The sequence below is a fragment of the Anas acuta genome, chromosome 18 (genome assembly GCF_963932015.1).
Source record: "Anas acuta chromosome 18, bAnaAcu1.1, whole genome shotgun sequence".
Taxonomy (NCBI): domain Eukaryota; kingdom Metazoa; phylum Chordata; class Aves; order Anseriformes; family Anatidae; genus Anas; species Anas acuta.
This window is the reverse complement of record NC_088996.1, coordinates 7937501-7962301: the sequence shown is the minus strand read 5'-3', so window position 1 is coordinate 7962301 and position 24801 is coordinate 7937501. Positions and strand designations below refer to the sequence as shown.

The 24801-nt window shown below is 42.5% G+C and overlaps 1 protein-coding gene across 5 annotated transcripts; it reads right to left on the bottom strand.

The window, feature by feature from the left end:
* Nucleotides 1-11936: 11936 nt before the first annotated feature.
* On the bottom strand, nucleotides 11937-23809 carry TMEM100 (transmembrane protein 100). Of its 5 annotated transcripts, XM_068655026.1 has the most exons (4): nucleotides 23302-23807; nucleotides 20493-20677; nucleotides 16150-16654; nucleotides 11937-15327 (listed from the first exon to the last, which is right to left on the bottom strand). In XM_068655026.1, exon 3 carries the CDS (start codon nucleotides 16590-16592, stop codon nucleotides 16188-16190), a length of 405 nt encoding a protein of 134 aa, XP_068511127.1. In that variant the 5' UTR covers nucleotides 16593-16654; nucleotides 20493-20677; nucleotides 23302-23807; the 3' UTR covers nucleotides 11937-15327; nucleotides 16150-16187. The 5 variants fall into 5 exon arrangements, with proteins under 5 accessions (XP_068511127.1, XP_068511130.1, XP_068511129.1 ...); XM_068655029.1 differs by lacking the exon at nucleotides 11937-15327 and having other exon boundaries at nucleotides 15412-16654; nucleotides 20562-20677; nucleotides 23297-23809; XM_068655028.1 differs by lacking the exon at nucleotides 11937-15327 and having other exon boundaries at nucleotides 15412-16654; nucleotides 20562-20677; nucleotides 23302-23809.
* Between the last annotated feature and the right edge of the window lie 992 nt (nucleotides 23810-24801).

Below are 24801 nucleotides of genomic sequence, written 5' to 3'. Positions count from 1 at the left end.
CCCACAGACATCAGCCAAAGCAAAAGCTAACTCTTCGGTCAGCCCCCTCCTCCCCAGCTTTACGTGATAGCCAAGTCATTTCTCAGTGTCCCCTTCAGTAAACACTGCTCAAGCCTCACTACAAACAATGCACTCAGAGAAATGTTCTTTTATCTGTGAGGAACATATTTGACAGACAAAAACAAACACTTCCATTTGGAATAACAACCATCTGTACATACTGCAGTAGTGTCTCCGCCATTCTGCCTCACCACTCAGCCGCTCACCCCTGGAAAGCAGCTGGATCCTCACAAACCCCAATAGATATGCACCATGGGGAGCTACCATAGCGCAGGGAACATGGCTCAGACCCCACAGTCAGGAGTTGCCCCAGCTCTAATGTGAGAAGTTGGGTGAGCAACTCTTGAATCCAGTGGACCTGCAGGAAGTGAACTAAGAGCCATAGGCCAGGTATTTACTGTATTTACCATGTTTACTCCCTGGAATGTCAGGCATAGAGGAAAAAGTATTTGACTTCAGCATTTTAAAGTAACCTCCAGACACACCAGGATGTTCACCTTGCCTGGATATATCAGACCAGCAATAAACTGCAGACTTAGAGAAGCACCTGAGGACCCAGATGCTCAAAACAGTGCCATCTCCAAGGATCTACTTAGTTTTTGAAATCCCCCCGTAGCCTTATGTATACACCTTTGTGTACTTTTGAAAATGGGAGGTGTCTAGGTACAAGCACTTAAGGCACTCAGCACCTTCACTTCAAATGGACAGACCGAGAACATTGAGAACATCAGGGCTTTCCCTTAAGACCTCCTTTAAGTGCATTTGCTTTACAGTTTCCATACACTATGAACACAGCTTTAGACCAATGGAAATCTGGTCCTATTAACCAAGTTATGAAGTTCTGCATACAATCATGGAAAGATACAATAGTGTGAGGTTTTAAGCCTTTTTTTTTTTTTTTTTTAATAAATCTAGTTTAAAACCCAAGGCAGTAAGACAGAGACCTTCTTACAAAAAGGTAATAACTTAAGATAGATGCAAATATCTAACAGCTTACGTGATTAGTCTCAGATACATTTTCTTCATATAACTGCTTGGGTTTGGGGTGCCTGACCTGAAGCCTTGGTGGGGCTCCCACTGCAGCACCAGGTAACAACCCCATCTTGCACAAGCATAAGCCCATGCTGCAGACAACAGTAGTTTTCCTGTTCACATCCTCTGAAAATCAGGCTGTGCAGCCTCAGTAAGAGTCATTGCTTACAAGATCCCATTAAAAATACTCTGCTAACCTACCCGTATCTATAGGGGATGTTTATAATACCCACAAAATAAGTTACAAAAAGTGTAACTGAAACAGTAAGGAAATGTTTTGAACAAGACTGGTTCTATTTTTCTATGAGGTTGTGCTAGACTTGTGGAAAGATCTTTGCTCTTTCTCTTTCAGTTTTCACTCAGTTTGCAGGGCAGCAAAAATTGAAGCAAAGCAAGCTATTGCAGTGCCCAGATGACCCCTACAAGTCAAAGCAAGAAGAGAGCTCCTGTTACTTCAGGCTCTCTCCACAATACTTGTCTGTGGGTGCCCAGTGTCAGCAGCAGGATCAGCAGGTCTTGCCCAAGCAGCTGTGCTTCCCATGGAACAAAGTGCCAGCAGCATCACTAGAACATGCTCACGGACACACCAGAGATTCACTAAATGAGTTAATTGAAAACACAAAATGATATGGGATTGTCTTCTCCACCCAACCTTCACAACCCAGATTTCCTGGGTTGTGAAGACAAGGAGCAGGAATCAAGGCAGGGATATCCCCCCAGAAATAGCTCTGTGGCTAAAGCAGTGACCCAGGACTGAAGAAAGCAACACCATCCCTATTTGCTTCAAGATTTGCTTACAAGCAGTACCAGACTTACTTACATAAAGAATTATTTGGTGCAGAAGAACCCAAGTTTCCTATTACCTAGGAATGTTCTACACAGTCAGGCAGAATCTCATTAGTGTGGACTTGCATCTCTTGTTCTGCTCTACCCCATCACCACTCATTATTTTATGTAAAGCAGAACATTTTCCTTTAGGAATTCAAAATTTGATTCAAAATACTTGTCAAGATATGGTAGAAAACAAAACCATTGCCTCTAGTCATGCTCAGGGCACTTGGGGGGCGGAGACCAGAACACCCACACGATGGGTGCTGCAGCACACAGCTGGGAGGCTTTTAGGTGGCAAGTCCTAAACACCCAGAGGCTCCAGCAGCCGTCCACCTCAGGGAGTGTCATTGAGCTGGCATGGGTGGTTCAGTCCTTCCACAGATCTAACCCTCTAGTGCTTTTTAAAGAGATACCCAGATTGTCCTGTTCTCTAGGATAAGACCTGTCTGGAACTGAGAATTTGCATACACAATTATATATGCAAGCTGCTGCTAGCTAAGAGGGAAGTAAACAAGGAAGCGGTCAGGAATTGGGAATAGCAGTGTGGCTTTTAGTTATTTAAGGTACTAGCTGAGCCAATGGGCATGCTTTTCCTGTTTTAAACAGACACAATGAGATAAAGGTCAGCAGGGGAATTGGTTACATTTCTCTTTCCCACATATAGGTGTACTGCTGTGGAGGATGTAATCCTACCCAGAACACTTTAAAGATTTAGAATAATTTGGATGCTTCATTAGCCTCATCAGCTCCAAGTACACCACGTTAGAGGTACTAATCCCCTGTAAAAGTCAGGGGAATCCGAGCATTTTGATATTCAAAGAATCAAAGCACATTCAAAGGCATATTCAAAGAATCAAACTGAAACCCTGAATGCAGTTAAGGGATCCCCATAGGAAAACCTTAAATTTAAAATCAAAGCTATCTACCCTGTATGCTTATTATGGTAACAGAAAATCTCACATTAAAGGGAAAAAAATGTTTTTTAATCAGCTTCTTTATGCTTCAGCAGCCAATTGAATTAAAAATTAAAATACAACAAGGTGTTCAATAAATACCACCAAAATTGATGGTTGCTTGGTCCAGGCAACAAGATACTCAGTGGCATTCTTCCAGATTTATTAACTTTCTGCCTTGTTACAAACACAGAACCCATCTCTATTTTACTGGCCTACCATCTTAAAATGAAATCAAACCCATACTATTTCAGTATAGCAGACAGCTACAGAAGTAGCTCTACAATACCGTGATGTTACAAACCTACTGAGATCAGTAAGAGCCTTCATTTTACTGGGAACTCAACCTGACAAGCAATTGCATTTATAACGCATTCTGCTTCATTAGAAACCAATTAACATTACTGGCAGCTATAAATAATTCAGTTAATCAATTGCTACCTTAATTTAAAATGCAAAGAAAGGGATTGCTCTAATTATAAAAGTATCTTCAAAGATTGTATCATTTTTTTGAAGGGAGAATATTAAGTGTTTATACACACACACATATATACACACACGTATATAAACTCAAGAGACTTTGATTCATAGAAGGAGCCATGAGGCCGTTACGTGGGCCATGTCCTGGCCATTGCTTCCTTAATCTTAAACATGAAGCTTGAGACTGACCTTGCAAAACATCCATCGGTCTGCCTGAGCCTCAGAAATGTTGTATCTTGCATATATGTTCAGTTTTACCATTTCCTTATTGCTTCCAGAAGCATTGCTCTAGAGAATGTGCTGGTAACTCAAATGAAGTCAGAATCCTGCTGTCAATATCCCAAGGAAAAGCAATAACAGAAGACACATCTTAAGGTGTGATGTTATTGGAATGTTCCTGAATAAGGAATTTAAAGCATTTGTGTTGTATTACTTTTGTTTTGGAAAAAGAGTTATGAAACATTATTCCAAAAATCCAAAATGAACAAGAGGTCCATTCCCACCCTTTGTTGTAAAAAACATATCTTGCAAAATCTGTCTTAATAGCTTATTCCTGGTCCAGGGATTTCAAAATGTATATGGCTGTTCTCCAAACCTTCCTTGAAAGACATGAAATAAGCCTGTGTTATGTTTCAGCTTAGAAAAAAATGTTCTCATTGTATGCAAATTCCTACCCTAGCCTATGGGAAAAATACATCATAGTGACAGTGAGTTGTGAAACCTTCACTGTAAGAACCCTGACATGCAATTTGAAAGACATCATATTTCACCTTTATGCCCAACCGGTAAAGCTGTCAGTGAGGGACAGAGGTACAAGATGCAGACAGGTGTTTGGTTCAGGAGTTACATGTGTTAGTTTAGGCTTGGCTCAGCACACCATTAGCACCCGAGCTTAACCTCAAGCATCTCTGTTTTCTTTGTGGAGTTTGCAACAATAGCAGAAAAACACTCCATGCTTTTATTTTCTCACTTTCTGGCACGTAGGTATTCCCACTGATCATGCTGGAAGAGACTGCTTTGTAGAGGTACCTACTCATTTACAGACCTAAAAACACTTTCAAATGACCTAATGTTTTAGAACATGCTCTTCCGCTGTTAGGAGCCTTGAGCACGTCTCTTCAACTCAGAGAAGGGGCAGCCTCAGAAGTGCAGCCTGCACAATCGCTTTTATCTATCTTTTATGGTTTCCAGAGAAAATACGTAGAGCAGGGAATAGGGGCATTTTATATTGAGTGTAATTGTTATTTTCTGTATGCATTTGAATAATACTGGTTTTTGGAAAGGCTGCTTTCTCAGCTCTTTGTGGCACCACCAAGAACTTCTGGCATATGAACAAACAAAAGGAGCATTGAAGAAGGGTGAGATGGCTTTGTGATATGGCAATTTAAAGAATAATGGACTTCTAGTGACAAAATCCTCACGTTGCGCTATTATGTTAGCAATTATTACAGAGGAAGTTTGTTTAGGATTTAGGCCCAAGGTTCCCTAAGTGAGGCTTGTAAACAATGTGGAAGTTGACTTTCCTGTTGGTGATAGAAAGATTGACAATTAACAGCAATCTTTTGTGTAGCAATGACAACTATGATTATTTGGCAGTTTCACCACAATGTGATTAGGTTGTAATTAGACTGTGGCTCCACTGGATTTTTGGATTGCTTAATTGATGGCCCCAAACCAAATGACTTTCACTATGAGAAAAAAACAAAACAAAACAAAACAAAACAAAACAAAACAAAAAAAAAAAAAAAACACCCTCTGAAACTTGAATTCCCTGACATTTAATTGGTTTAACGTGTTCTAGTGCAGTTTCATGCTTGAAGCAAATGTCCCCTCTTTCTTTACTCCCTATGGATAAAACCCACAGAAAGTGTGGGCGGATCCACTTATGGTTCTGGACCTGGGTCCAGGTGACTCTGCCACAGGCATCTGTTCCTAAAAACAGATTTTAAACAACCTCAAATTTGTTTGAGAGAAATGTTTTTCTATTTTGACGTAGATGAAGACTTTTCTCAGTTTCATAAGACTGTCATGAAGATAAAACTCCTGTTACAATGAAAAAAAAGTTGTCAACAGAGAGACAACTGTAGGCAAAATCTTGATTTTATGGGAGTCTGAAAGTTTTGTTATTATCACCAGTGAGACAAAGATACCAGCTGGTGGATTCAGAACGATGCAAGCTTTGTAGTTTCTTTATATCGCATATTTTATGGGTGTATCACTCAGGACACATTTCTAAACTTGGAGAATTATGATTTCAGCTCGTCTACTTCGTTTATATGCACAAGAATAATATGTTGTTTAACTGAATAGATGTTAAACACACCAAAAAAAGTGAAAAATATAACTTTGAGAAAATCAAATTGGAATCAATTTAATCATTTAGGAGGCAGTGTCTAATGGGAAATATAGGCAATGAGCCCATCTTGGAAAAAAAAAAAATATCCAGAAACTTGAACGACAAGCCTGTGTTTGGCAAACACTATCAAAATGTTCCAACATCATATGATAACACAGAGTTATACAAGAAGCCCATGCATGAGAAAGTTGCCTAGTTATGTTTCATATATCATATAAGTGGATGAACACATGCCAGTATTTAAAAAGTTCCTAAAAAAGTAGAGATTTTTCTTACCATTCTCTGCAAGAAGCAGTGAATTTAGAGAAGATGAAGACAGGAGCTGAGTTCTGCTCTTGGACCCACTATCAAAGTCCCCCTGCAAACACAACCTGGCTTTTTATTTTCTTGCTTTCTGGCATGTAGGTATGCTCACTGATCACACTTGAAGAGGCTGCTTTGTAGAGGTGCATGTTCATTTACAAACACTTCCAAATGACCTAAAGTTTTAGAATACGTACATCCTCTGTTAGGAGCCTTGAGCACTTCTCTGCAGCTCAGTGCCATTCATTAGCAGCTGCCAGCTATGCTCCAGGCCCCTCTCTAATCAGTCATTCCATCATCACTTTAGGACACTTGTAATGCTTGACAGGACTTTAATATAAAACTTCCCAAGGCAGTTGTCAGATGGCCATGAGTTCTGACCATGATATAATTCACATGTTCAGGACTGTAATTTCATGCTATGCGTGTTGCTGAACTACAGGCTTTTAGTTCTGACTTCACGGTACTTAATCTCTTCCATGCCAAAAATTGCTTCAATAGCATCTTTTATGTTCAGCTGAACTGCTGCACTAGCCCAGGGGAAAACTTTGTTTCAAGGTGGATTTAATTTTTGCTGGAAAAAAATAATCTGATCAGACCACTTAATACCCTTTACACTGTTGCTCCTTCTGCCCACGATGTGCAGGCAATGCAGAATGGCTCTGCCCACCTCACCTCTCTCACAGACCGGCACACAGCCTCTCTATTGCTGCTTTTCATCTGGGAAGGAAGTTAAGGCTGACTTTGTGGGGTGTCCTTCACATGGCTCAGACTTGTCCCTGTGATTAAATGATCCCTCTGCACAGCTAGGCCAGCCCAAAGCAGCTAAAATGAGTGGCTGAGTGAGATGGAAATAGCAGTTGTCCCCACAGGTGGTGTGTCAACGTCAGGAGCTAATTGTGCCCAATCTGAGCCTCCCAGCTCCTGATAAGGGCTGGCCATTTTTCCCAACAGCTACCCAGAGAGCAAGCTGTGATTACAGCTTCTCTCTCAAGCATTTCTCTGTCTCACTCACTCCAAACTATCCTTCAGCCCAACTGGATGGCTGCTGCCCTGTCTTCAGACTCCAGCTTCCTGCAGCAGGGGCTGGTTTCCCAGCCACATGATGTTCAGGGCATGGTGCTAGGGAGAACTGAGCAGATTTCAGTCCTTTCAATTGACGGATCTGTGCAAATGAGAACTCTCTCAAAGTACTCTGCGGAGCTGATGCCAGTCACATTTGCAGAGTTCCAGCATTTAACAAAGACTTCACTCTGGGGACGGGAGCATTGTCCCGCAAAGGAGACGGCAGAAACGTCAAATCTATATGCCAGATGTCGATGTTGTAACTTGTCCTGAAACTCCTTTCTCTTTGTACACTTGGCCCCACTGCCTGCAATGTGCATTTCCCAGCTGGAAAGACCTCGCACACTTCTAACACTGGGAAAAAGAAAATTGCCCAAAGGGAAAAAATACAAAAGATTTGCCTCTGCTACAGGAAACTGAATCTGCCAACAGTCTGCTTTGCTGAACTGAGTACGTCGGCAGAATTAGGGTTTAGCAAGGTATCTGCAGCGTGTGCACGGACAGAAACAGAGAGAAAGAATTTCCCAAGTCAGGTTATTTTCTCTCAAAACAACAGGGCAAACTTCACAGAGAAATAAAAATACAGGGTTTAGAGCTCTTTGCAGCCTGGGATCTCAGTCCATGAAGAGTTCCAGATTTGTTCTCATTTTGTTACCTTCCCAAACTGGGATGCAGATCTCAGTCTCAGGAGTTTATCTATGGATTTAGGTATATAGCTTTCATATATGCGTGTAATATTTCATTTCAGGAAGATGAAAATGTTTCATGCCATCTTTCTCTTGTTGACATTTTTAAAGCAATGCAGGAAAATCAAATGTCTTAATATGACTACAATTTCCTGTAAACATGAATAAGGAACAAAATTGTTACACCTCTGTGAAATGTTTTGAGCTAATCCATGCGTCATTTTCCAGTGAAGGACTTATTCATTTGGGAATTTCTGACCAGCTGTAACTCCAGCATTTTGAAAGCTTTCGCCTGGGGAAATTAAAGAATATCAGAAATGTGAAAATGTGGGAGCGTAGTGAAGTGCTTGCTGGGACACTGCAAGGAAGCCTGCCAGTCAGGGGAGCACTGGCATGCTGAAGTCTTCCTTTCTCATTCTTTTCCTCACTTTGACACCTTTCATACCTCTTAACAAAGAATACTTTATACATGTACCTAATGTGTACAAACAATTAGAAAACAGATAAACCTCCAGTAGATGGCGCTCAAAAATATCCATAATTTGTGTCCCTGTGTGGCACTAACGTGCCCTGGTGCATACAAAGGGCTTCTTGTGGCTAGATCAACCAGCACCTCTCATCCAGGGAGTTTGGTGCAAGGTGCTGGTCTGCTCCAGCGACGTCACACTGGGCCCTTACGGGAGGCAGGAGAGGATCCAAACTGCAGCCCCCCTACACAAAGGCTGGCTCAGCACTGGCAGGCAGCTGCTGCTCACCCATGTAATGGGAAATGGAACCCCCCACATGTGCCTGTTTCCCCTCCTCTGTCATGAAGAGCCACCAGTTGCACTTGCTGGTCACTCTCCATCTGTTAGCGTGAAGCTAACAGAGAATAGACATAAAGGATGGATGAAGACATAAATGGATGAAGAGATCTCAGAGTCCTGTAAAAATGACTGACGTTTTGCAAAAGTGCTGAGATCCAGAGCAGTTGTAGAACATGACTTGCTGGGTAGGGGAAGGTCTATCTGCCAGCCCCTGTGCAGTTTTATTGTTCAGTAATGGCCAATTCTGGTGCCAGTTTTGCAGCTCTGACTGCAAAGGGCTTGTTGTACTACAAAGGCAATTCAGTAGTAATTCTTCAACAGAAGCACAAATGGCTTTACCACCCGGGGAACAGCTTTTATTCAACTTGACCAAAGAGTAGAGTGAAAGTTGATGCCATCTGACCGAGTCCCCAGCTGGCAGCCCATGGGAAAGGATCTAGCAGCCAGTTCCTCTGAAGCCCCACAAAGCCACTGCCAGCAGCGCATTAGCAGCGACACGCTGTGAGTCATGAGATGCTCCAGGGTGTCCAGCAACACTTTGTGCGAAGCCCAGATCTCCTGACTGTCATCTGCTTTATACAACATAAAACAAAGCCCTTTCTCTAGCCAGGGAACAGATACGTCAGGGGCTGCAATGGTGAAAGTTTTTCCACACTGGTTGCTGACGGGCTTCAGTCCTCCTCTGAAGTACTTACCTCTGCTTTAACTGCAGCATGGGCAAAACACGCAAGTGTACATGGATTATCTTCTGATTTTTTATTTAATTATTTAATTATTCACTTTTGTCCATTTCTGAACTCCAGGCTCAATGCATTTCACTTCTGGTCATTTCACAGTCCAACTGCACTTCCCTGTGTCTGGGGATAAGTGCTCCCAGTCCTGCCTGGCACAACTGAGCAGCTACAACAAGGCTGCAGCGAGGAAGAGGTGGTTGCTTAGAAGAGCCACCTTAGCCCTACCGCTGTCAGCACACCGTGGAGCAGGACTTTAGCAAGTCAGTGAATGTGGTGCAGATGCTGTGCCCAACACGTGTGGTTCACACCTTTCACAGTATTACAGTACTTGAAGCTGGTCGCAAGTGAGACAAGGGCACTTATGTCTCAGCTGCTGTGACGGGGAGACTGAAATATTTTGGCAAGGGAAGAACAGCTTTTTTTTTTTTTTTAAGAGGCAAATAATTAAGCTAGTGATCCTATTACGTGTAATCACTCATTTTGCAGGAGCTGAAATATAAGCAATAACTGGTCTCTGATCTTTGCACTGGAATGACATTACTTAGCACTTTTTGCCTTTGGGCAAAAGGGGTATAGGGTGGCAGGGTGGTTTGTTTCAAGCCTGAATTTCATTAAACTTCATCTGTACCAGTTTTGTTTCCAGATCAGGAAACATTTGATCCAGTCATTGGACTTCCCTATGAAAACTCTCTATTTATAGGGAAACAGCTATGAGAGCAGGATGTTTCTTTACAAACTTATTTCACAAACCAGAATGATGGCAGAAAACCCCTGTGCTTGTGTGATAGCAGAGGTCATCCTCTGAAGCACCATCAGTCAGTAGGCAAAGAATGAAATTTTCTTTGTCTCTATCTAGCTAAAAACAGAAACAAAGCAGAAGTAGCAACACAGATGGTCATACACAACATACCTCATCAACTCCAGCGGGACTAACCCTATTCGCACTGACTGTATCTGACCTCAGCACTCTTAGATGAGGAGCTCTTGAGCTGCATGATGTGAAACAGTGGGATTTCCGCTTTTCCACTACATGGGAGATGAGGATAAATGACCGTGGCTTGATTCAGAGGGGAGGAGCTGGCTTGTGGGATCAGACATTTCTTAACCATCAGTCTGCAAAGGGAGTGAGAAAGTGGTGAGCACTGGTTTACCAACTTTTGTTCCAGCTGCAGCCTAACCATGCCAGACCCTTCTAGCAATTATCCTGGCTCTTGGCCATTATGCCTGGGAAGATGCTTCCTTTGAAGCAGTGCACCTCTATGCTGCAAGCATTAGAAGTATACGTGTCTCAGGTTATTTGACCCTAGGAGTATTACAGGAGCACATGCTCACTTCAGGGATGATTTGGACATCCCTAACTCACCACTCGATCTCCCAGCACTTTGTCCTGCACAAATACTGAAATGAGCTACCTTTTCCATTGACAACAGTGCAGTATCAGGAGAAAGTTAGCTGCCAACCATTTCAAGCTGATGGCTCATTTTCCCTTGTCAGTGTAATTCCCTAGAGAAGTGGTGAAAGTTGCTCAATGGAGCTTTTGTGTTCTTTTGGGGAATCTTAGCTAATTCACATACAGGCATACTTTGTACTTTTTTTTTTTCTTTGTTAAGCAGCCATTGTACTACCCGCAGCACAGTGAGAGTGCAGGCAAAAGAACAAAGAGCAGCAGGCAGTGAGAATGTGACACCATCTCTTCCCATGCAGTTCTGTTGCTGCGGCTCAGTTGGCTGGATGTTATTTTAGTGGCTGTGCATCCCACCCATGCGTTTCTGTGGGCCCAGAAGCTGCGCTGCTGTGACGCCTTGTGAGCTCGAAGCTTATTCATGTTCAGGAATGGGAGGGTCAGGGCCATCGACACACACCAGCATCCTGCTGCCTATTATTTCCTGCCAGCGCTGGCGTCGCACCAAGCCCTAACATGACAGGTGGATGGAGTTCACAAGGAAATAATGTCATGGGCCAGTTTTCCAGGAAAGCTGTTAACTCTATTCACAAACTCGGGCCCTCATATTGAAAGGGAATGTGACTGAGAAGTGTTGGTGGAGGGCTGCTCTGGTGTTATTTACGTCCTTTTTTTTTTTTTAAATAGATTGTTCACTGACATCTCTTGTAGCAGCACAGAAATCTTAACCTTTATGTAGTGCCTAGTTCAAAATTAGACTGTGCCTGAATGCTGTATAATTTACAAAAACACAAGGGCATTGCCTCTGAAAATCCCAAATGGCTCTATGATTTCAGTTAGATTGCAAAAGATAGTAAGAAATTAAACTTCTGCTTTTTCCCGGGCAAACTATTGCCTGGGAAACAGAACAGAAGAAAAAATACGAGGTGAGATCCAGGACTGATGTTAATCTGGGGTCTTTAAACATTTTATAAGATTGAAACCAAGGATACAGCCAAGAATGTAACAGAAACAAGACTTACATATTTTTAAAAAGTTTCTGTCTTTCAACAAGGCACTTGTGTAAAGTTCTGCTATCCCTGCATGACTTTATGCGGTGTCCAATATTTGCTGTGTTCTTCTCTTTCTTTCATCTTTTCCTCTCTGTTTTTGAAGCTTAGTCCTATTTTCTCTTAGTCTAGAGAGCACAGAACAGTTAAGAAGTGAAAGCAGTTAATCCAAAAATGTGTTTTTCAAAAATGCCATGTTTGTCACAAATGCAAATCTTTGGATGCACACAGTTAGGACAATAGCCTCCAACTGGCTGCTCACAAGAGGAAGGATTAGGTCCTCTGTCATGTTAATAGTGACATCAACAACCTGAATAAAAGCCAACAATTCAAGTTGATTCTGCAGTTTAAGACCATTGTTCTCCATAGATTTTAGCCTGTAAGATTTAGTCTACCTTAAAATTCTACCAGTTTTTTATCAGTTTTACATCATGCAGTGCAATTCTTTATTTGTCAATGTACTTTTATCTATAAAAGCCCTTTGTAACTGCCAAAGATTATACTGACATAGCTAAAACATCCTGCAGTCTAAAGGCATCAGAAGTACTGGAAATGCATATGCAAACTGATGGCTGTCAATATTGCTCTGCTCTTCTTATTTCAGAACTCATTGCAAAAACAAATGAGGTGAAACCTGCCAATACCTAAGTGACCAGCTCCATCTCAGATATAAAAAGAGCAGTAGTGCTGGGCTTTGGCTCTAAATAATCAAAGGTGAGGCAAGAATACATGGTATTCCAGAGAGTTGCTTCCTGGCCTGAGTCTTTGGGATCTTGCTGAGACCCCAGGCCTTTCTTCTTTTACTACTCTGAGCCTGGTTCCTATGCTGTAGAGCTGCAACAATGCTGTACATATATTATTTGATAACAGGAGCTCTCCCAAGTGTTTAAGGCAGTGAATTTTTTCTGGACACAAGTCCAGAAATTAACCTTTCTCTCTCTCTTTTTGCATTTTTAGTTTGTTTTTTGTTTTTAACCTGGCAAGTTATGGTATTAGAACCACTCTGGCATACAAAACATAACCTGTTATGTGGCTAGGGACTCGTAAATTGGGCGTTTGGACTAGAACAAATATTAAGCATTGTCATACCAAACTGATTATTATTTTAAAATTCTGTCCCAGGCTATAACTGGCTTTGTGTACAATAGCAATGCAGGGTGTAGTTACAGACACAATTTCCTGTGCTTAGGTTTTGAAATTATTATTTAAGATCCCTGTAACATTTGCCCGGCACACCACTGCAATTCCCCTATTAGATAATTTTCTATCCTTGTGAGGGCAATTTTTCTTACGCAATGCTGCCGGAGCTTTCAGGAAGGGAGAGACAAGCAATTGTGACAATAAAATTTGCATCAGCTCCCACCCAACCTCTCCCACATCTGAAATACCATTTGTTGCATTCAAAGCCTTTTCACACCAGAAGGGAAGGTGTTTCTGAACTGGAAAGTCATTGTGATCTCCACAGGGTTGCATCCTCCAGGCTGACTTTCGTCTTTCAGGTTCCCACGAAAAACACCAGGCAGCAAGTGTGGAGTTCCAAATGGCTTTACATGAAAGACCTGGATTGCGCGACACAGCATCCAGGCATGAAACCCCAAACCTACCCAGGCTAGGTCACGAGGCTATAAAATTGAAGCAGAACTTTTGTGTTTGTAGCTGACCAGTCTGGGAGGGAGTGGGGAGGATGTTGACCATTGTGAAATCATTGGCCTGTTTGCCCTTGTAAAAACATTTCAGATATAGCAGTATCACCATTTTCTGGTAAGATGAAGGTGCTAAGCCTGCCACACTGTACTCTCCCAGTATGATTGTTTTTTAAGGGTGCAGAGAGACAGAAATAATGAAAATGTCTGTAATATATAAAATACAGGAAGAAAAGAAAAATATAGACTGTGAAATTCATGTTGGGTGTCATCACTGGCCATTAAGTTGCCAATAACAACTTCAGATTAACCCAAAATCAAAGACACAAACTATGGCGGAGAAGTCTGTGCAGGTTTCCAATTCTATGAACCAATTCAGCAATGAAACATGCAAAAACACCTTCAACAGCACATGAGATGTCGGACTGAGGAGGTGGAGAGACCACCATCCCTTGAGGTCTTTAAAAGACATTTAGATGTTGAACTTAGCGATATGGTTTAGTGAAGGACCTCTTAGTGTTAGGTCAGAGGTTGGACTCAATGACCTTGAGGTCTCCTCCAACCTAGACAATTCTGTGATTCTGTTTATAAACTCTGCCTTGCTCCTGCAGGACACCAGGACCAGGTACTGGGACCATTCCCCACAGAGTTGCCATTTTGCTTCTCTGAATAAAACACAAATACAGGTGAATTCCTGCACAGACTTTCACCAATGGCTTGATATGAAGATTCTTGTGCATGCACCTTGTCTCACTAGAATACAGCTAACGCTACTGAGCACAGCAGTCTGTGCTAAGGCGGTCCCATATATAAAAAGAGCAAAGATGTGGGAAAGGAAATCTCTAGTAGTAGAAGAGCAATGTTTACTCAGTCTTACTCCTGCAAACTTGCTGTTGTAAACTGATTGCCCCCGTTTTCATTTGACTTGGAGCAGAGCCTCACCTCGTACCTCTACTTTCTTTCTACATGCTGCCCACCACATGCAAGCTCTCTGGCATCACAGCAATGGCGAAGGGAGGACCCATGCATGGGAAAAACTTCTGAAGAGGGCGAGAGGCCTGCTTCTGCTCTCAGCTCAGCCTGGGAATCATCGGACTAAGCTGCTATACGTGTACTGGAAATCACTGCATCTCTACAGACCCAGCAATTCTCTCCTTGGCTGCCTGCAAAATTCCACTGAGAAAAGAGAAATGGGGAGGGGGAAGAAGGAGTCAGAAAAACTATTGTGTTCCCAGGGGAAAAAAAATAAACAGCCCTATTTAGCTTATCCAGCTTTGCTAATGTCAATCACTTTTCTCATTTTAAACAGGAAAGACACCACTTTAGTCCACCTGTTCCATTATTTATCATGCTATGTGTTTCCTATGAATTGTCACTCATGCAAACCTGTACATCGTAAGGGGACACCCTAATATTTTTAATGACCTTAAGCAAAGTGATTGACATTAGACACCAGTGTCAGATGTTCTGGTGACGCAACATGTTCTCCTAGCAGCAGGAAAGCTTCCTGCCGTGATTAAGTTGGAGCTATGGAAGTGTTAAAATGTGTTGTCAGCTTTCCTCTGATGCAAGTGATTTTATTATAGCGTCTGGTAACCACGGAGTGTGGCAACGCAAATACTGACTCCAAACATCCCCTCCTGTACATATAGCTTGCTCTATTTAAAACACGAAGTGCACTTTGCAAATCCGGGGATAAGTTATGGATGTAACAAGCTTAAACCATGCAGGGCAGAGGAAAAGTCAGCACTTAAGCCAGAATGGTTGTGTGTTTTCAGCAGGAGAAGCATATGGCTTGGGGATGACCTGCAGAAGGCCCACTGCAGCACGCATTCAGCAGGTGTGCTCTGAGGTGGCATTGCCACCGCCGTCATGGGAGCGAGTGGCTCAGTGATATGTGTTCACAGTTATTGTCAAAGGTGATCTTCTACAAAAAAGAAAAAGAATCGTAAAGCAGTTGAAGATGCAAGCTAGCCTGAGAGCAATAAAAAAAAAAAAGTTTTTCTAAATGTCTAGCAGCACCAAATATTATTTTAATGAAATTTACTTTTAATTTTATAGCAAAATAATCAAAAGTGCTAAGTCTGACCACTTTAATTTACAAAAAAAAAGTCTCATATTTTAAGCTATAACCATACCTCGTTATTTAGGTTAGACAATATAATTAATCATTTCTACTTATTGCTATTCAATAGTATAACAAAATATTAGTTGTTTAAAAAAGGGAAAAGTACCACAGATATTGGGAGAGGGAAGTTATGTAAAATATAATAATCAGCTTATTGAGCAATCTGCAGTTTGGTTGGTTGTATTGCCTTTTTTTTTTTTTGAGCAACAATTTAAGTCACAGACAATCTGACCATAAACTTGCAGTCACTTCAAATGCTATGACTTCTCCCTTGGTCAAATGTCACAGTGTGCTTTAAGGAGATCTCTGGCATTTCAAGTCAGTTCAGTCAGTTCAGATTATTTTCTTAGTTCCCACAAGTTCCCTTTCCAACACAATCAGCATGTTGGAGAATGCAGTTATGATGATGGCAGTTACAACAACAGTTTTTATGCAGGAAAAGTTTTTTTTCCTCTGTCATGGAAAGAATCACTATTAAATTTGCAGTAAGAAAAACATTAAGAGCATTTGCAGAGTTGTTAAGAGCCTTTCTTAATCCATTCTGTTTCCATTTCAGTTCATTTCCAATGTTAAATTAAAACCTGCAATGTGTCCTACTGATAAATAGTCAAGTTGACTTACAAGGCTCTGTCTTCTGTCCAGCCTTCTCATGGTTGTCTTTAACCAAACAAGGTTCGCTGATGTGCCACAAGTGCTGTCTGGCTCTCCCTCCTCTTTGCTTTCTTGTTTTGCTGCCTAATTTTCCAGCACACTGCACTAGAAGCCAACAAAAGGAGTCCTGATGACAAGAGGACTAATCCAAACACTGAGATGATTGATCCATGGGAATTGAAGCTGTATGCCACAGCAGTAACCACGATGCCGGCTATGAGGATAACCACACCGAAGGGGATGGTGCAGCGGTAGCAGGAGAGCTCTGCTCCCCCTGTGGCTGCAGTCAGCTGGCATTCGCTAACAAGAGGGATGGTGGTTATCACGCAATCATTGTTATTACTTTTCTCCGTGGTTACAGGCTCAGGATGCTTTGGAGTGCCCAAGATCTCTTTAATAGGTTCGTTTGTCATCTTGGTTCTCTTGACTTGGTTGGTTCTTAGGCTAGAGCAGTCTCTGCTGAACACACATTGCACTGTGGAGAGAAGAGCGTGAGTTCAATAAAAAGCACTGCTGTTATATGACAAACAGGGATAGAGAAGTATCTCAGTCAGGACGGCAGACAAGCAGAGGCTCTGACCCCACAAGAATTTATGCACAAGCTTGACTGTAATCCTACTGACCATGAAGGATTCTTAGAGTAGTTGTAAATGTGTGTAAGTGCTAGATAGAAGAGACTCATAGACCTAGAAAGACACCAACTTCAAAGTGTTGTGGGATAACCCCACTTTAGATTACATCCTGAAGCCAGTAGTTCTGGATGCAATTTAGATTTTCATTTTCCTACAAGGAGGTGAAGTCCCCAGACTTTTTTGGTTACAAGTTCTGTTGTTGCTCACTCTCCCTTTTCACAGTGTTTCTTTATAATATACACCTATGCCACACACAGTACACAGATTTGCTCCGAAGGTCATCACAATAACATGGCAAGAGCTGCCCCAGAAAAAAAAAAAAAGGAAAAGAAAAAAAAAAAAGACATTTCTTTATCAGCTTGCTTCTTTATACCATATTTAGAATTCTTATGTCTTTTTTTGTTTGTTTGTTTGTTTTTCCCAAATCTAAAATAAATAACAAATCAGTGTGGGAGCAGAGATCACCAGATAGCAAGTCTGAACATTATAGTTTGCATAAGTGTACACAGCACGCATACTACAAAGAATTATATGTACACTGGTTGCTGGACTTATTACAGCTTGACAGCAAATTCACATAAGAAAAAGTGGATTTAGCTGTCATAGAACCCTAAGATGTATTGAACGCAGTGGAGTAAATGCAGTGTAGAACTGGGATGTAACATGAACGCAGTGGAGTAAATGTGTGTAGAACTGGGATGTAACATAACTGGCAATGCAAACAGTACCATTTTTTGTAACCACTTGCCCTCCTCACTAGCAAAGTATCCTGAGAGAAAAAGTTTAAAAACTTCCCATTTCCCATGCAATGAACAATAACAGATTATTTTTTTTTTTAGTTAAATGATATTTAAATCACTTTCTTATTGATCTGTTGATGTTAGTATCAACAGCTGAAGCTACTCCCATGAGTACAGATACTGATGTCTGTAAGAAAGTTTGCTTGCCCAGGGACTTATAACTATTGATCATAGCTGAGTTTTCCAAAGAGCTGAAGGAAGTCACACATGGGAGAATTCAGTACCATGGCATTGCAGACATGCAGTGTCTGCAACAGTGCCAGGTCCAGAGTGGTGTGGGCAGGAACTGCTGCTTCTGTGTTTCTCTGTACAGGACACAACACTGCAACTCAGATTGCTGGCCCAGGGACAAGTAATCTGAGACCTACTACGGAACTATCTTCCTGGAAAAGTCAAATTTCAGCTCATTCTCTAAACCAGTCCAATTCATCTCCCTCTTTACATGCTGGTTCTGAACTCCTCTGCTCATCTTTTATGTCCAACACATCAAACTTGCCACCCACTGAGGCAGCATAGCTGTTCTACCATCACTGAACAATGAACCATTTCTCAAAGCAAATGTTACTCTACAAAAAATAAAATAAAATAAAATAAAATAAAATAAAATAAAATAAAATAAAATAAAATAAAAAATGGACATGACAAGGTGTGGGTGTGAGGAGAACAGAGATGAAGGCATTTTCCTGCAATCAGGAACTGCCAGCCCAAAGCTGGTGAACCTACTGTTACAACACCACTGCTGGACTATTGGCTTGCCATTTAAATCCGCTTAACTGAAAAGTAATAGGTCCCTTATGAGATCATATCCATGTTACTGTGCAAGAGGAAGATTTACAGTCATATCCACTCATCTGAGTTACAGCAGGTTGCTTTCCTCCTGTCTCGTATCAAAAACACACTATGGGTCCTACAGGCAGCGCGTACAGTTTGATTGTATCTGAACCACAGAACAGAACGGCTTTTGGTTCCATGGAGCCCAGTGCAGAGCTGCAGGCCACCTGATCATGGCAAGGCCAGCCCATGGCTCTCCACTGCTCCAGCTGCAATGACAGACCTCTGCTATCCTGCTGGTACTCTGCTGGTCTGGGGCTGCTCTACTTCTGCTGTACTGCCTTGGACTGAGCTGGGTGATCTGTGCACCCCACCACACAAAACAGAGAACAGGCCACCGGGAAACCACTGGGTTTCCCTGCTGGCAATAGCTCTCAGGACTTCTCCACCAGCCTCCAGTACAGACTGCGTAGTTTTGCTGTTACAAACAGCATGGTATGTAGCCCAGAGAACAAGGAAGAGTGTTGGCAATGCAGTAACGCTTTTATCACTTTTATCACCTTCACATCTGTGACTAGGAAGTTAATTGCCAGATACTTGTATTCTCCTTTTCCTTTCCCACCACTCCCAGCCTTGTTGCTAAGATATATTCCTCCATTGTGGAGAGCCCTTGGTTTTGTATCTCACTACCTCATACAACTGACTGTGTGTTTTGCGAGAGAGAGGATTTCTCTATTTTTAACACTCCCACACCCAGACTATACCATGTACCTAGTCAGAGAGTTTGTGTTTGAGTTTCTTTGAACGCTATTGAGAGAAGGAAGTTCAGAGTTGGTTAGACAAAGTTTTGCTCTACTGTTCTAAGGAAGAGCACTTAGCTCATTATTTTCTCTTGTTGTGCACAGATGTCTTCAGGGCTCAATCCTGCAGGATGCTCAGCAGCTACCAGAATGAGTAGCCTTTCCCTCCCTAATGACAACACTGAAGGCACTTTGTATCCCCAAGGGCAGGCAGGGGATCAGAGCAGTGCTTAGCAGACAAAGCAAATACGTTGTGCTGGCACCTTATATACCTTAGGGTTTCTTAGGAACTGTAAATCATACTTCATGATTTACTTCATAATGTGTGACTCAGAACCTTTCATATCAGTTGAAAGAGACTAGCTATGGATTTGTGCTAGAGAGCCAATAATCTGTCTCCAGACAGATCTAAGCCCAAATTCAGCATTTTCCATGATGATTTACATGACAGTGAGGCTCACACTGTTGACATTATGTTGCTACATTACTTACCCACAAAACATTTCTGAACTTCAGCACAGTGGTAGAATGTGTCCACCCAAATGCTATCTTTTTTTGATTTTACCATTAGTAGAATTCAATTTGTAGATTCAATTTGTAAATTGAATTAGTAGAATTCAATTTGTTCAATGACTTATTCTTAAATTTGTGGGACACCTGTTTCCAAAGTCCTTGTCTGTCTGCTTCAGATACACCCCCAATGAGCATTAAGTCTTTTTGACATCTTTTAGAGATTTACGAAGCAAGAAGAGATATTTATACAGTCAAAATTAACATGGATTGAAAAAATAAATAAATAAAAGTATCCTAAACTACCAGAACTACATCAATGGCAAAACACCCGCTGACATGTGAGGAGTACAGTTCATGCCTGTAATAGGATGTAAGCAGACAGGCATTCATATAAAACAAATAAACAAACCTCTATAGAAATACTGTAAGTTAAATAAATAACAGAACCTATTTGAAGTGTGAGTAAAGGTATTCATCCTAAAAAATGGCACTAGATCCTCATTCCTAGCAAAATAATTTCTGACTTGTGCCAACAGGTGACTTGGTTCAGGTTTCAGGGTAAGATGTTTAGGCAAAGATACCGGGTAACACCAGCATCCTCTCACTGATCATACCAGAAGTACTTTCTTAAGGAACTATTTTGACTTGGAGGAAGAATGTGTTTATGTGGCAATCTGCGGCTAACATGGGATAAAGGAGAGAGAGGAATGTTTTACCCTGAAGCATACCGTACCCGCTAATAGGTGTAAATGGAGATTTACTGAAAAGACATGAACTCCATCAGCATGAACACCTACCAGATCCATGAGAAATCCATCACAACAAATCCTTGGTTTCAGCAAGCAGAGGAAGACATCTTAAGATACCTTGTCTGTCAATTCCAGGCAGAGTCAGGCAGCAGAAAGAGCTGTTCCAGGCTTCGCAGTGTCAGATGTTGCTGAATGATGAATCGGAGGTGACGGTGTTCTGGTATGGAGGTTTCCTACAAGAAAAGTGGTTGGATATACATCAGCTTCTTAAGAATAAAACTCCTGCATGGAAAAGTTCCCACTGTGTGCTGACCGAAGCAGATGTTCTCTCTCTGGCTCTCCTAGTGGTTTCTGCCTCTTTTCTCGGCAGCTGTCACCCATTTCTGGCACTACACAACATTTAGCTTTGACCAAGTGACTTCTCAGTGCTGAAGCATCACAACCCAGGCAAGTGCCCCTGAAAGAGTTAGGCAGGAAAAGGGAATGCACATGAACTACTGCAGTGAAAAGTCTCTTTAACTCCATTTCTATCACACACTTCACCTTTGTGAACCAAAGAGCCAAATCCCAACTTAGAACACTTGTGTAGTTGTCTCTTTTATGTTTCCAGTGCCTTGAGCAAATCACTTAATCTCCTGTGCCTCAGTCTGAGTCCTAGCTGTAAACTGACAGTGACAACATGTTTCCCACCAAAACTCTTTTACATCTATTTATTCTGCTAATAATAAAAACTAGGTAATATAATCCCCTATGTAAAAAAAAAAAAATAGGTAATATAATAACATTAGTAATATAAAATAATATAAATAATGATAATAATACACTATAATGTAATGATAATTATTACATTTTATATTCTTTGTTTCTATTTTTTTTATTATTATTATTAAAACCAAATTCATAACTCAGACAGGGACCGGGCAGAATCTGCAGCAGTGCATTGTGACAACTTTGCAGAAAGCAGTGATGGAAATTGTTATCAACTGCAGAAACGTCTGCAAAACCACCAAGCAACTGGGTAAAACTTACAAAGCAGCAGAAATTTATGTTGCTGATCGTATTCAATGTTCCCTTTCTATATGGGCATGATTATGGAGGATCAATTTAACACTGAAGCAGAAGCTCCTAAATGGAGATGAATATCAATGCATGAGTTCATATGATTTTCTTAATTTTCTTTGATTTTTAATTTCCATAGACCATGCTAATGTTTCACAAGCACAAGCATTCACAGGCACAAATTGCTTCTTTTGTTCTGTAGAGGCTCCTAGGAATAAGCCTGTGACATATCTAAAGTATATTTAGCTGATCATTGAAGTTAGCTAATAATATGGAGGTCTCCTTGCTTCTCTCCTTGACTATATTCTTGTGCATGCTATCTAACAATTAGCTTCACTTCTTGAAAAGTGTGGAAGAAAATGCAGAAATACAAAGACTTTAGATGAATAATCTAGATTACATTAAAACAAAAGCAGACCTCTGAAACTATCTTGCAGTCAATTTCCACTTACATTATAAGAATGGTTACATTCACATGCAAATCTCTTCCTAGTGCAATTGTGCCCCCTAAGCTACTCTCCAGCATCATTCTTTGGGAAGATGAATTGCTCTGTCAGTAATTTATTTGTATTTGCCCTTGAATACATGAGTTTAGGTCTTTTTTTTTTTTTTTAATTAATGCCTTTATAAGAAAAAAAAAAAAACACACACTACCAGTCAGAGCAACTTTTATAGTTGGGATTTCTTCCCTCATCCTTCTCTAGCTCACCACAAAGCTGAGGAGCAGAAACACATGAAATCCATACCTTAGAAGTCCAATGGTTTAACTCTGATTCATTTCAACATAGCGCTCTCAGGGGGCTTCCCACATACTGAGGATCTGTGTGACTGCAAAGAGCTGGTATTTCTCAGCCACGACAGTCCTTTCCCTTTTTGCATTTACTCCAAACCAACAAAGCACATTAAAGTTTTCATGTCTTCAGGCTCTGGACCCGATTCCCTGTATCTTGCGTAACACTGCAGACACCCTTTTTTTTTGCTTATGTAAAATCCCAATTAATCATAATACCCATGTTTCACACTTGGTTTTGCATTAGAGTGACTATGAAAAACAGCAACAGGAGTCTGGCTGTACTGAGAGGAGAGACAGAACTTGAATTCAACCCACTAAAATAATCCTATATACAATCCCACAGCTCTTCCTCATGGAAACACTCCTGGAAATACAGAACTCGAATTTATACTTACAAGATTGCAGGATCAGGCCCTTAATGAAACGGGCAGGAGAACGCCTTACACCCCTGCCAACTGCCTGAGCCTCGGGATGCAGGTAAGTTTCCACCAGCAAGTTTTTAGGTAAACTAATTGCCGGATTCGAGCTCTTACGCACCTTTTTCATTCTTCAGACCGAGTTAGGGGATAGGAGGGGAGCCAACCAACCCCCCCAACCCCAACAAACTTTCTGATCAGCACATCCCGAACCCTTCAAACACGCCCGTGAGCGCCGCGCACACCTGGGGCGCAGCACGGCGTGTGGCAGCGACCCCGGCACCTCCCGGGGAAGGAAGGGACGCGGCCGGGTGCCGAAAGCCCCGCGGCTGCCCTGAGACCCGCACCGCTGCCTTGCGGGGTTGTGGCCCGGGGGAGCCCGGAGCCGCCCGGCGCCAGGCACGGCTGGGACCGGCCGGCTTGTGCGGGGCCGGTGCTGCGAGCCCAGCCGTGCCGTGCCGAGCTGAGCTGTGCCGAGCCTTTCTATGCCATGCCGAGCCGAGCCGAGCCGTGCCCTTCTATGCCATGTCGAGCTGAGCCATGCCATGCTATGCCGTGCCGTGCGGTGCTGTGCCGTCCCGTACCTTACCTCTCGACCGCCGGGCAAGAACTGCAGCGGCCAGGAGCCCGCAGAGAGCCTAAGAGGGGGATGCAGCTCGCTGCACAAGGGACTGTAAACAAAGTTCTCGGTGCGAGCGAAAAGAGGCAGGGGCCGGAGCAAATTCAGCGGCGGAGCAGCCGCGGGCGGGGCGGCCGCTCCCACCCGGGCAGGTCCCGCTCGGCGCCGGCCGGGGGAGGGCTGGCCTCGGGGGGCCGGGCCGAGCCGAGCCCGGAGAGCGGCGGGGCTGGGCTGCCCTGCCCTACCTTGCCCTGTCCTGCCCTCCGCGGGCCGGGGAAGCCGAGCCCACGCGTGCCTCCCGGCCGGGCGGACCCTAGGTTTAAGGAGAGGGGCTGCGAGAGCCCCTGCCAGGTGGCTACGGCACCAAGGGCCGGCCCCGTCCTTAGCAGGACACGCGGGGGGAGGCCGGGGTGCAAATAGCCAGGGTGCTGCGGGATGCTACCAAGGTGCACCTCCTGCTGCAGTTCCTCTGGGACTTAAGCAAAGACGAGCAGAGCTGTGGATGCCCTCCGGAGGGGATGAAGCCTTATGTATCAGCTAGGAGCGTTTTAATGGGACTTTCCGTGCTTTAATCGCCTATTGAAGCTGAACGCCAAATGCCACAAGGGTTTGGAGTGGGTGGGTGCGGGTATGAGTTATTTCTTATTATGATTTCCTTTCTTTTCAGATAAAAAACAGACATATCTTGTTTTTAAAGCTTGTAAAAGGGCATGTTTGAATTTTGTGGTTAAGTTTACCCGAAGCCTGTATTTAAAAGGCTCTATTTTATCAATGATTGATAAAAGAGTAGTACACCAGCTGTATTTAATCAGCCCCTCTGTCTCAGAAAGCATGCCTGTACTTTTGACTCCCTTTCCAGGGTGAAATCCTGGTCCCGCAGAAATTAACAGCAAAACTTCCATCAGCTTCACTGGGGCCAGGATTTACCCTCTGTGTGTAATTAAATCCTCCCAGTGACAGAGATCCTGCCAAGGGTTCATCTACAGCCGAATCAGCCAGAGGGCTCTGGAAGAGCTCCACAGCTTTATACAAGAAACTGGCATTTTTTCCCCATTTGCTAGTGTTCCCTCCAAATACGTAAGAATTTAGCAGAAATGACAAGCAATCAGATCTGAGGGGAACTGTCATCAGAGAGGCCATTAGAGAAGACATCACATTGGTCCTTCCTAATATGAGCAGCCATGCCAGGCATTGTCTTTATGAGTTTGCCAACTTCCACCTCAAATCAGCAAGGTTTCCTATTTCTCCTGTTGAAGGCTGTGAGCCTTATTCTGCTGATACTTAGGAACCTTTGTCTTGCCCGTAGCTGAATGTATTCACAGACAATTATCCATGGATGAACAACCCTCCAGCGTCCTAAGAGGTAAAAATCAGATTCAGTCTTATTTTCGATCATCAGTTTTCCAGATGAGGTTTCATCTGTATTTTGCGTGGAAGCATTTGCCCATCTCTATCAGAAACAAACATTTC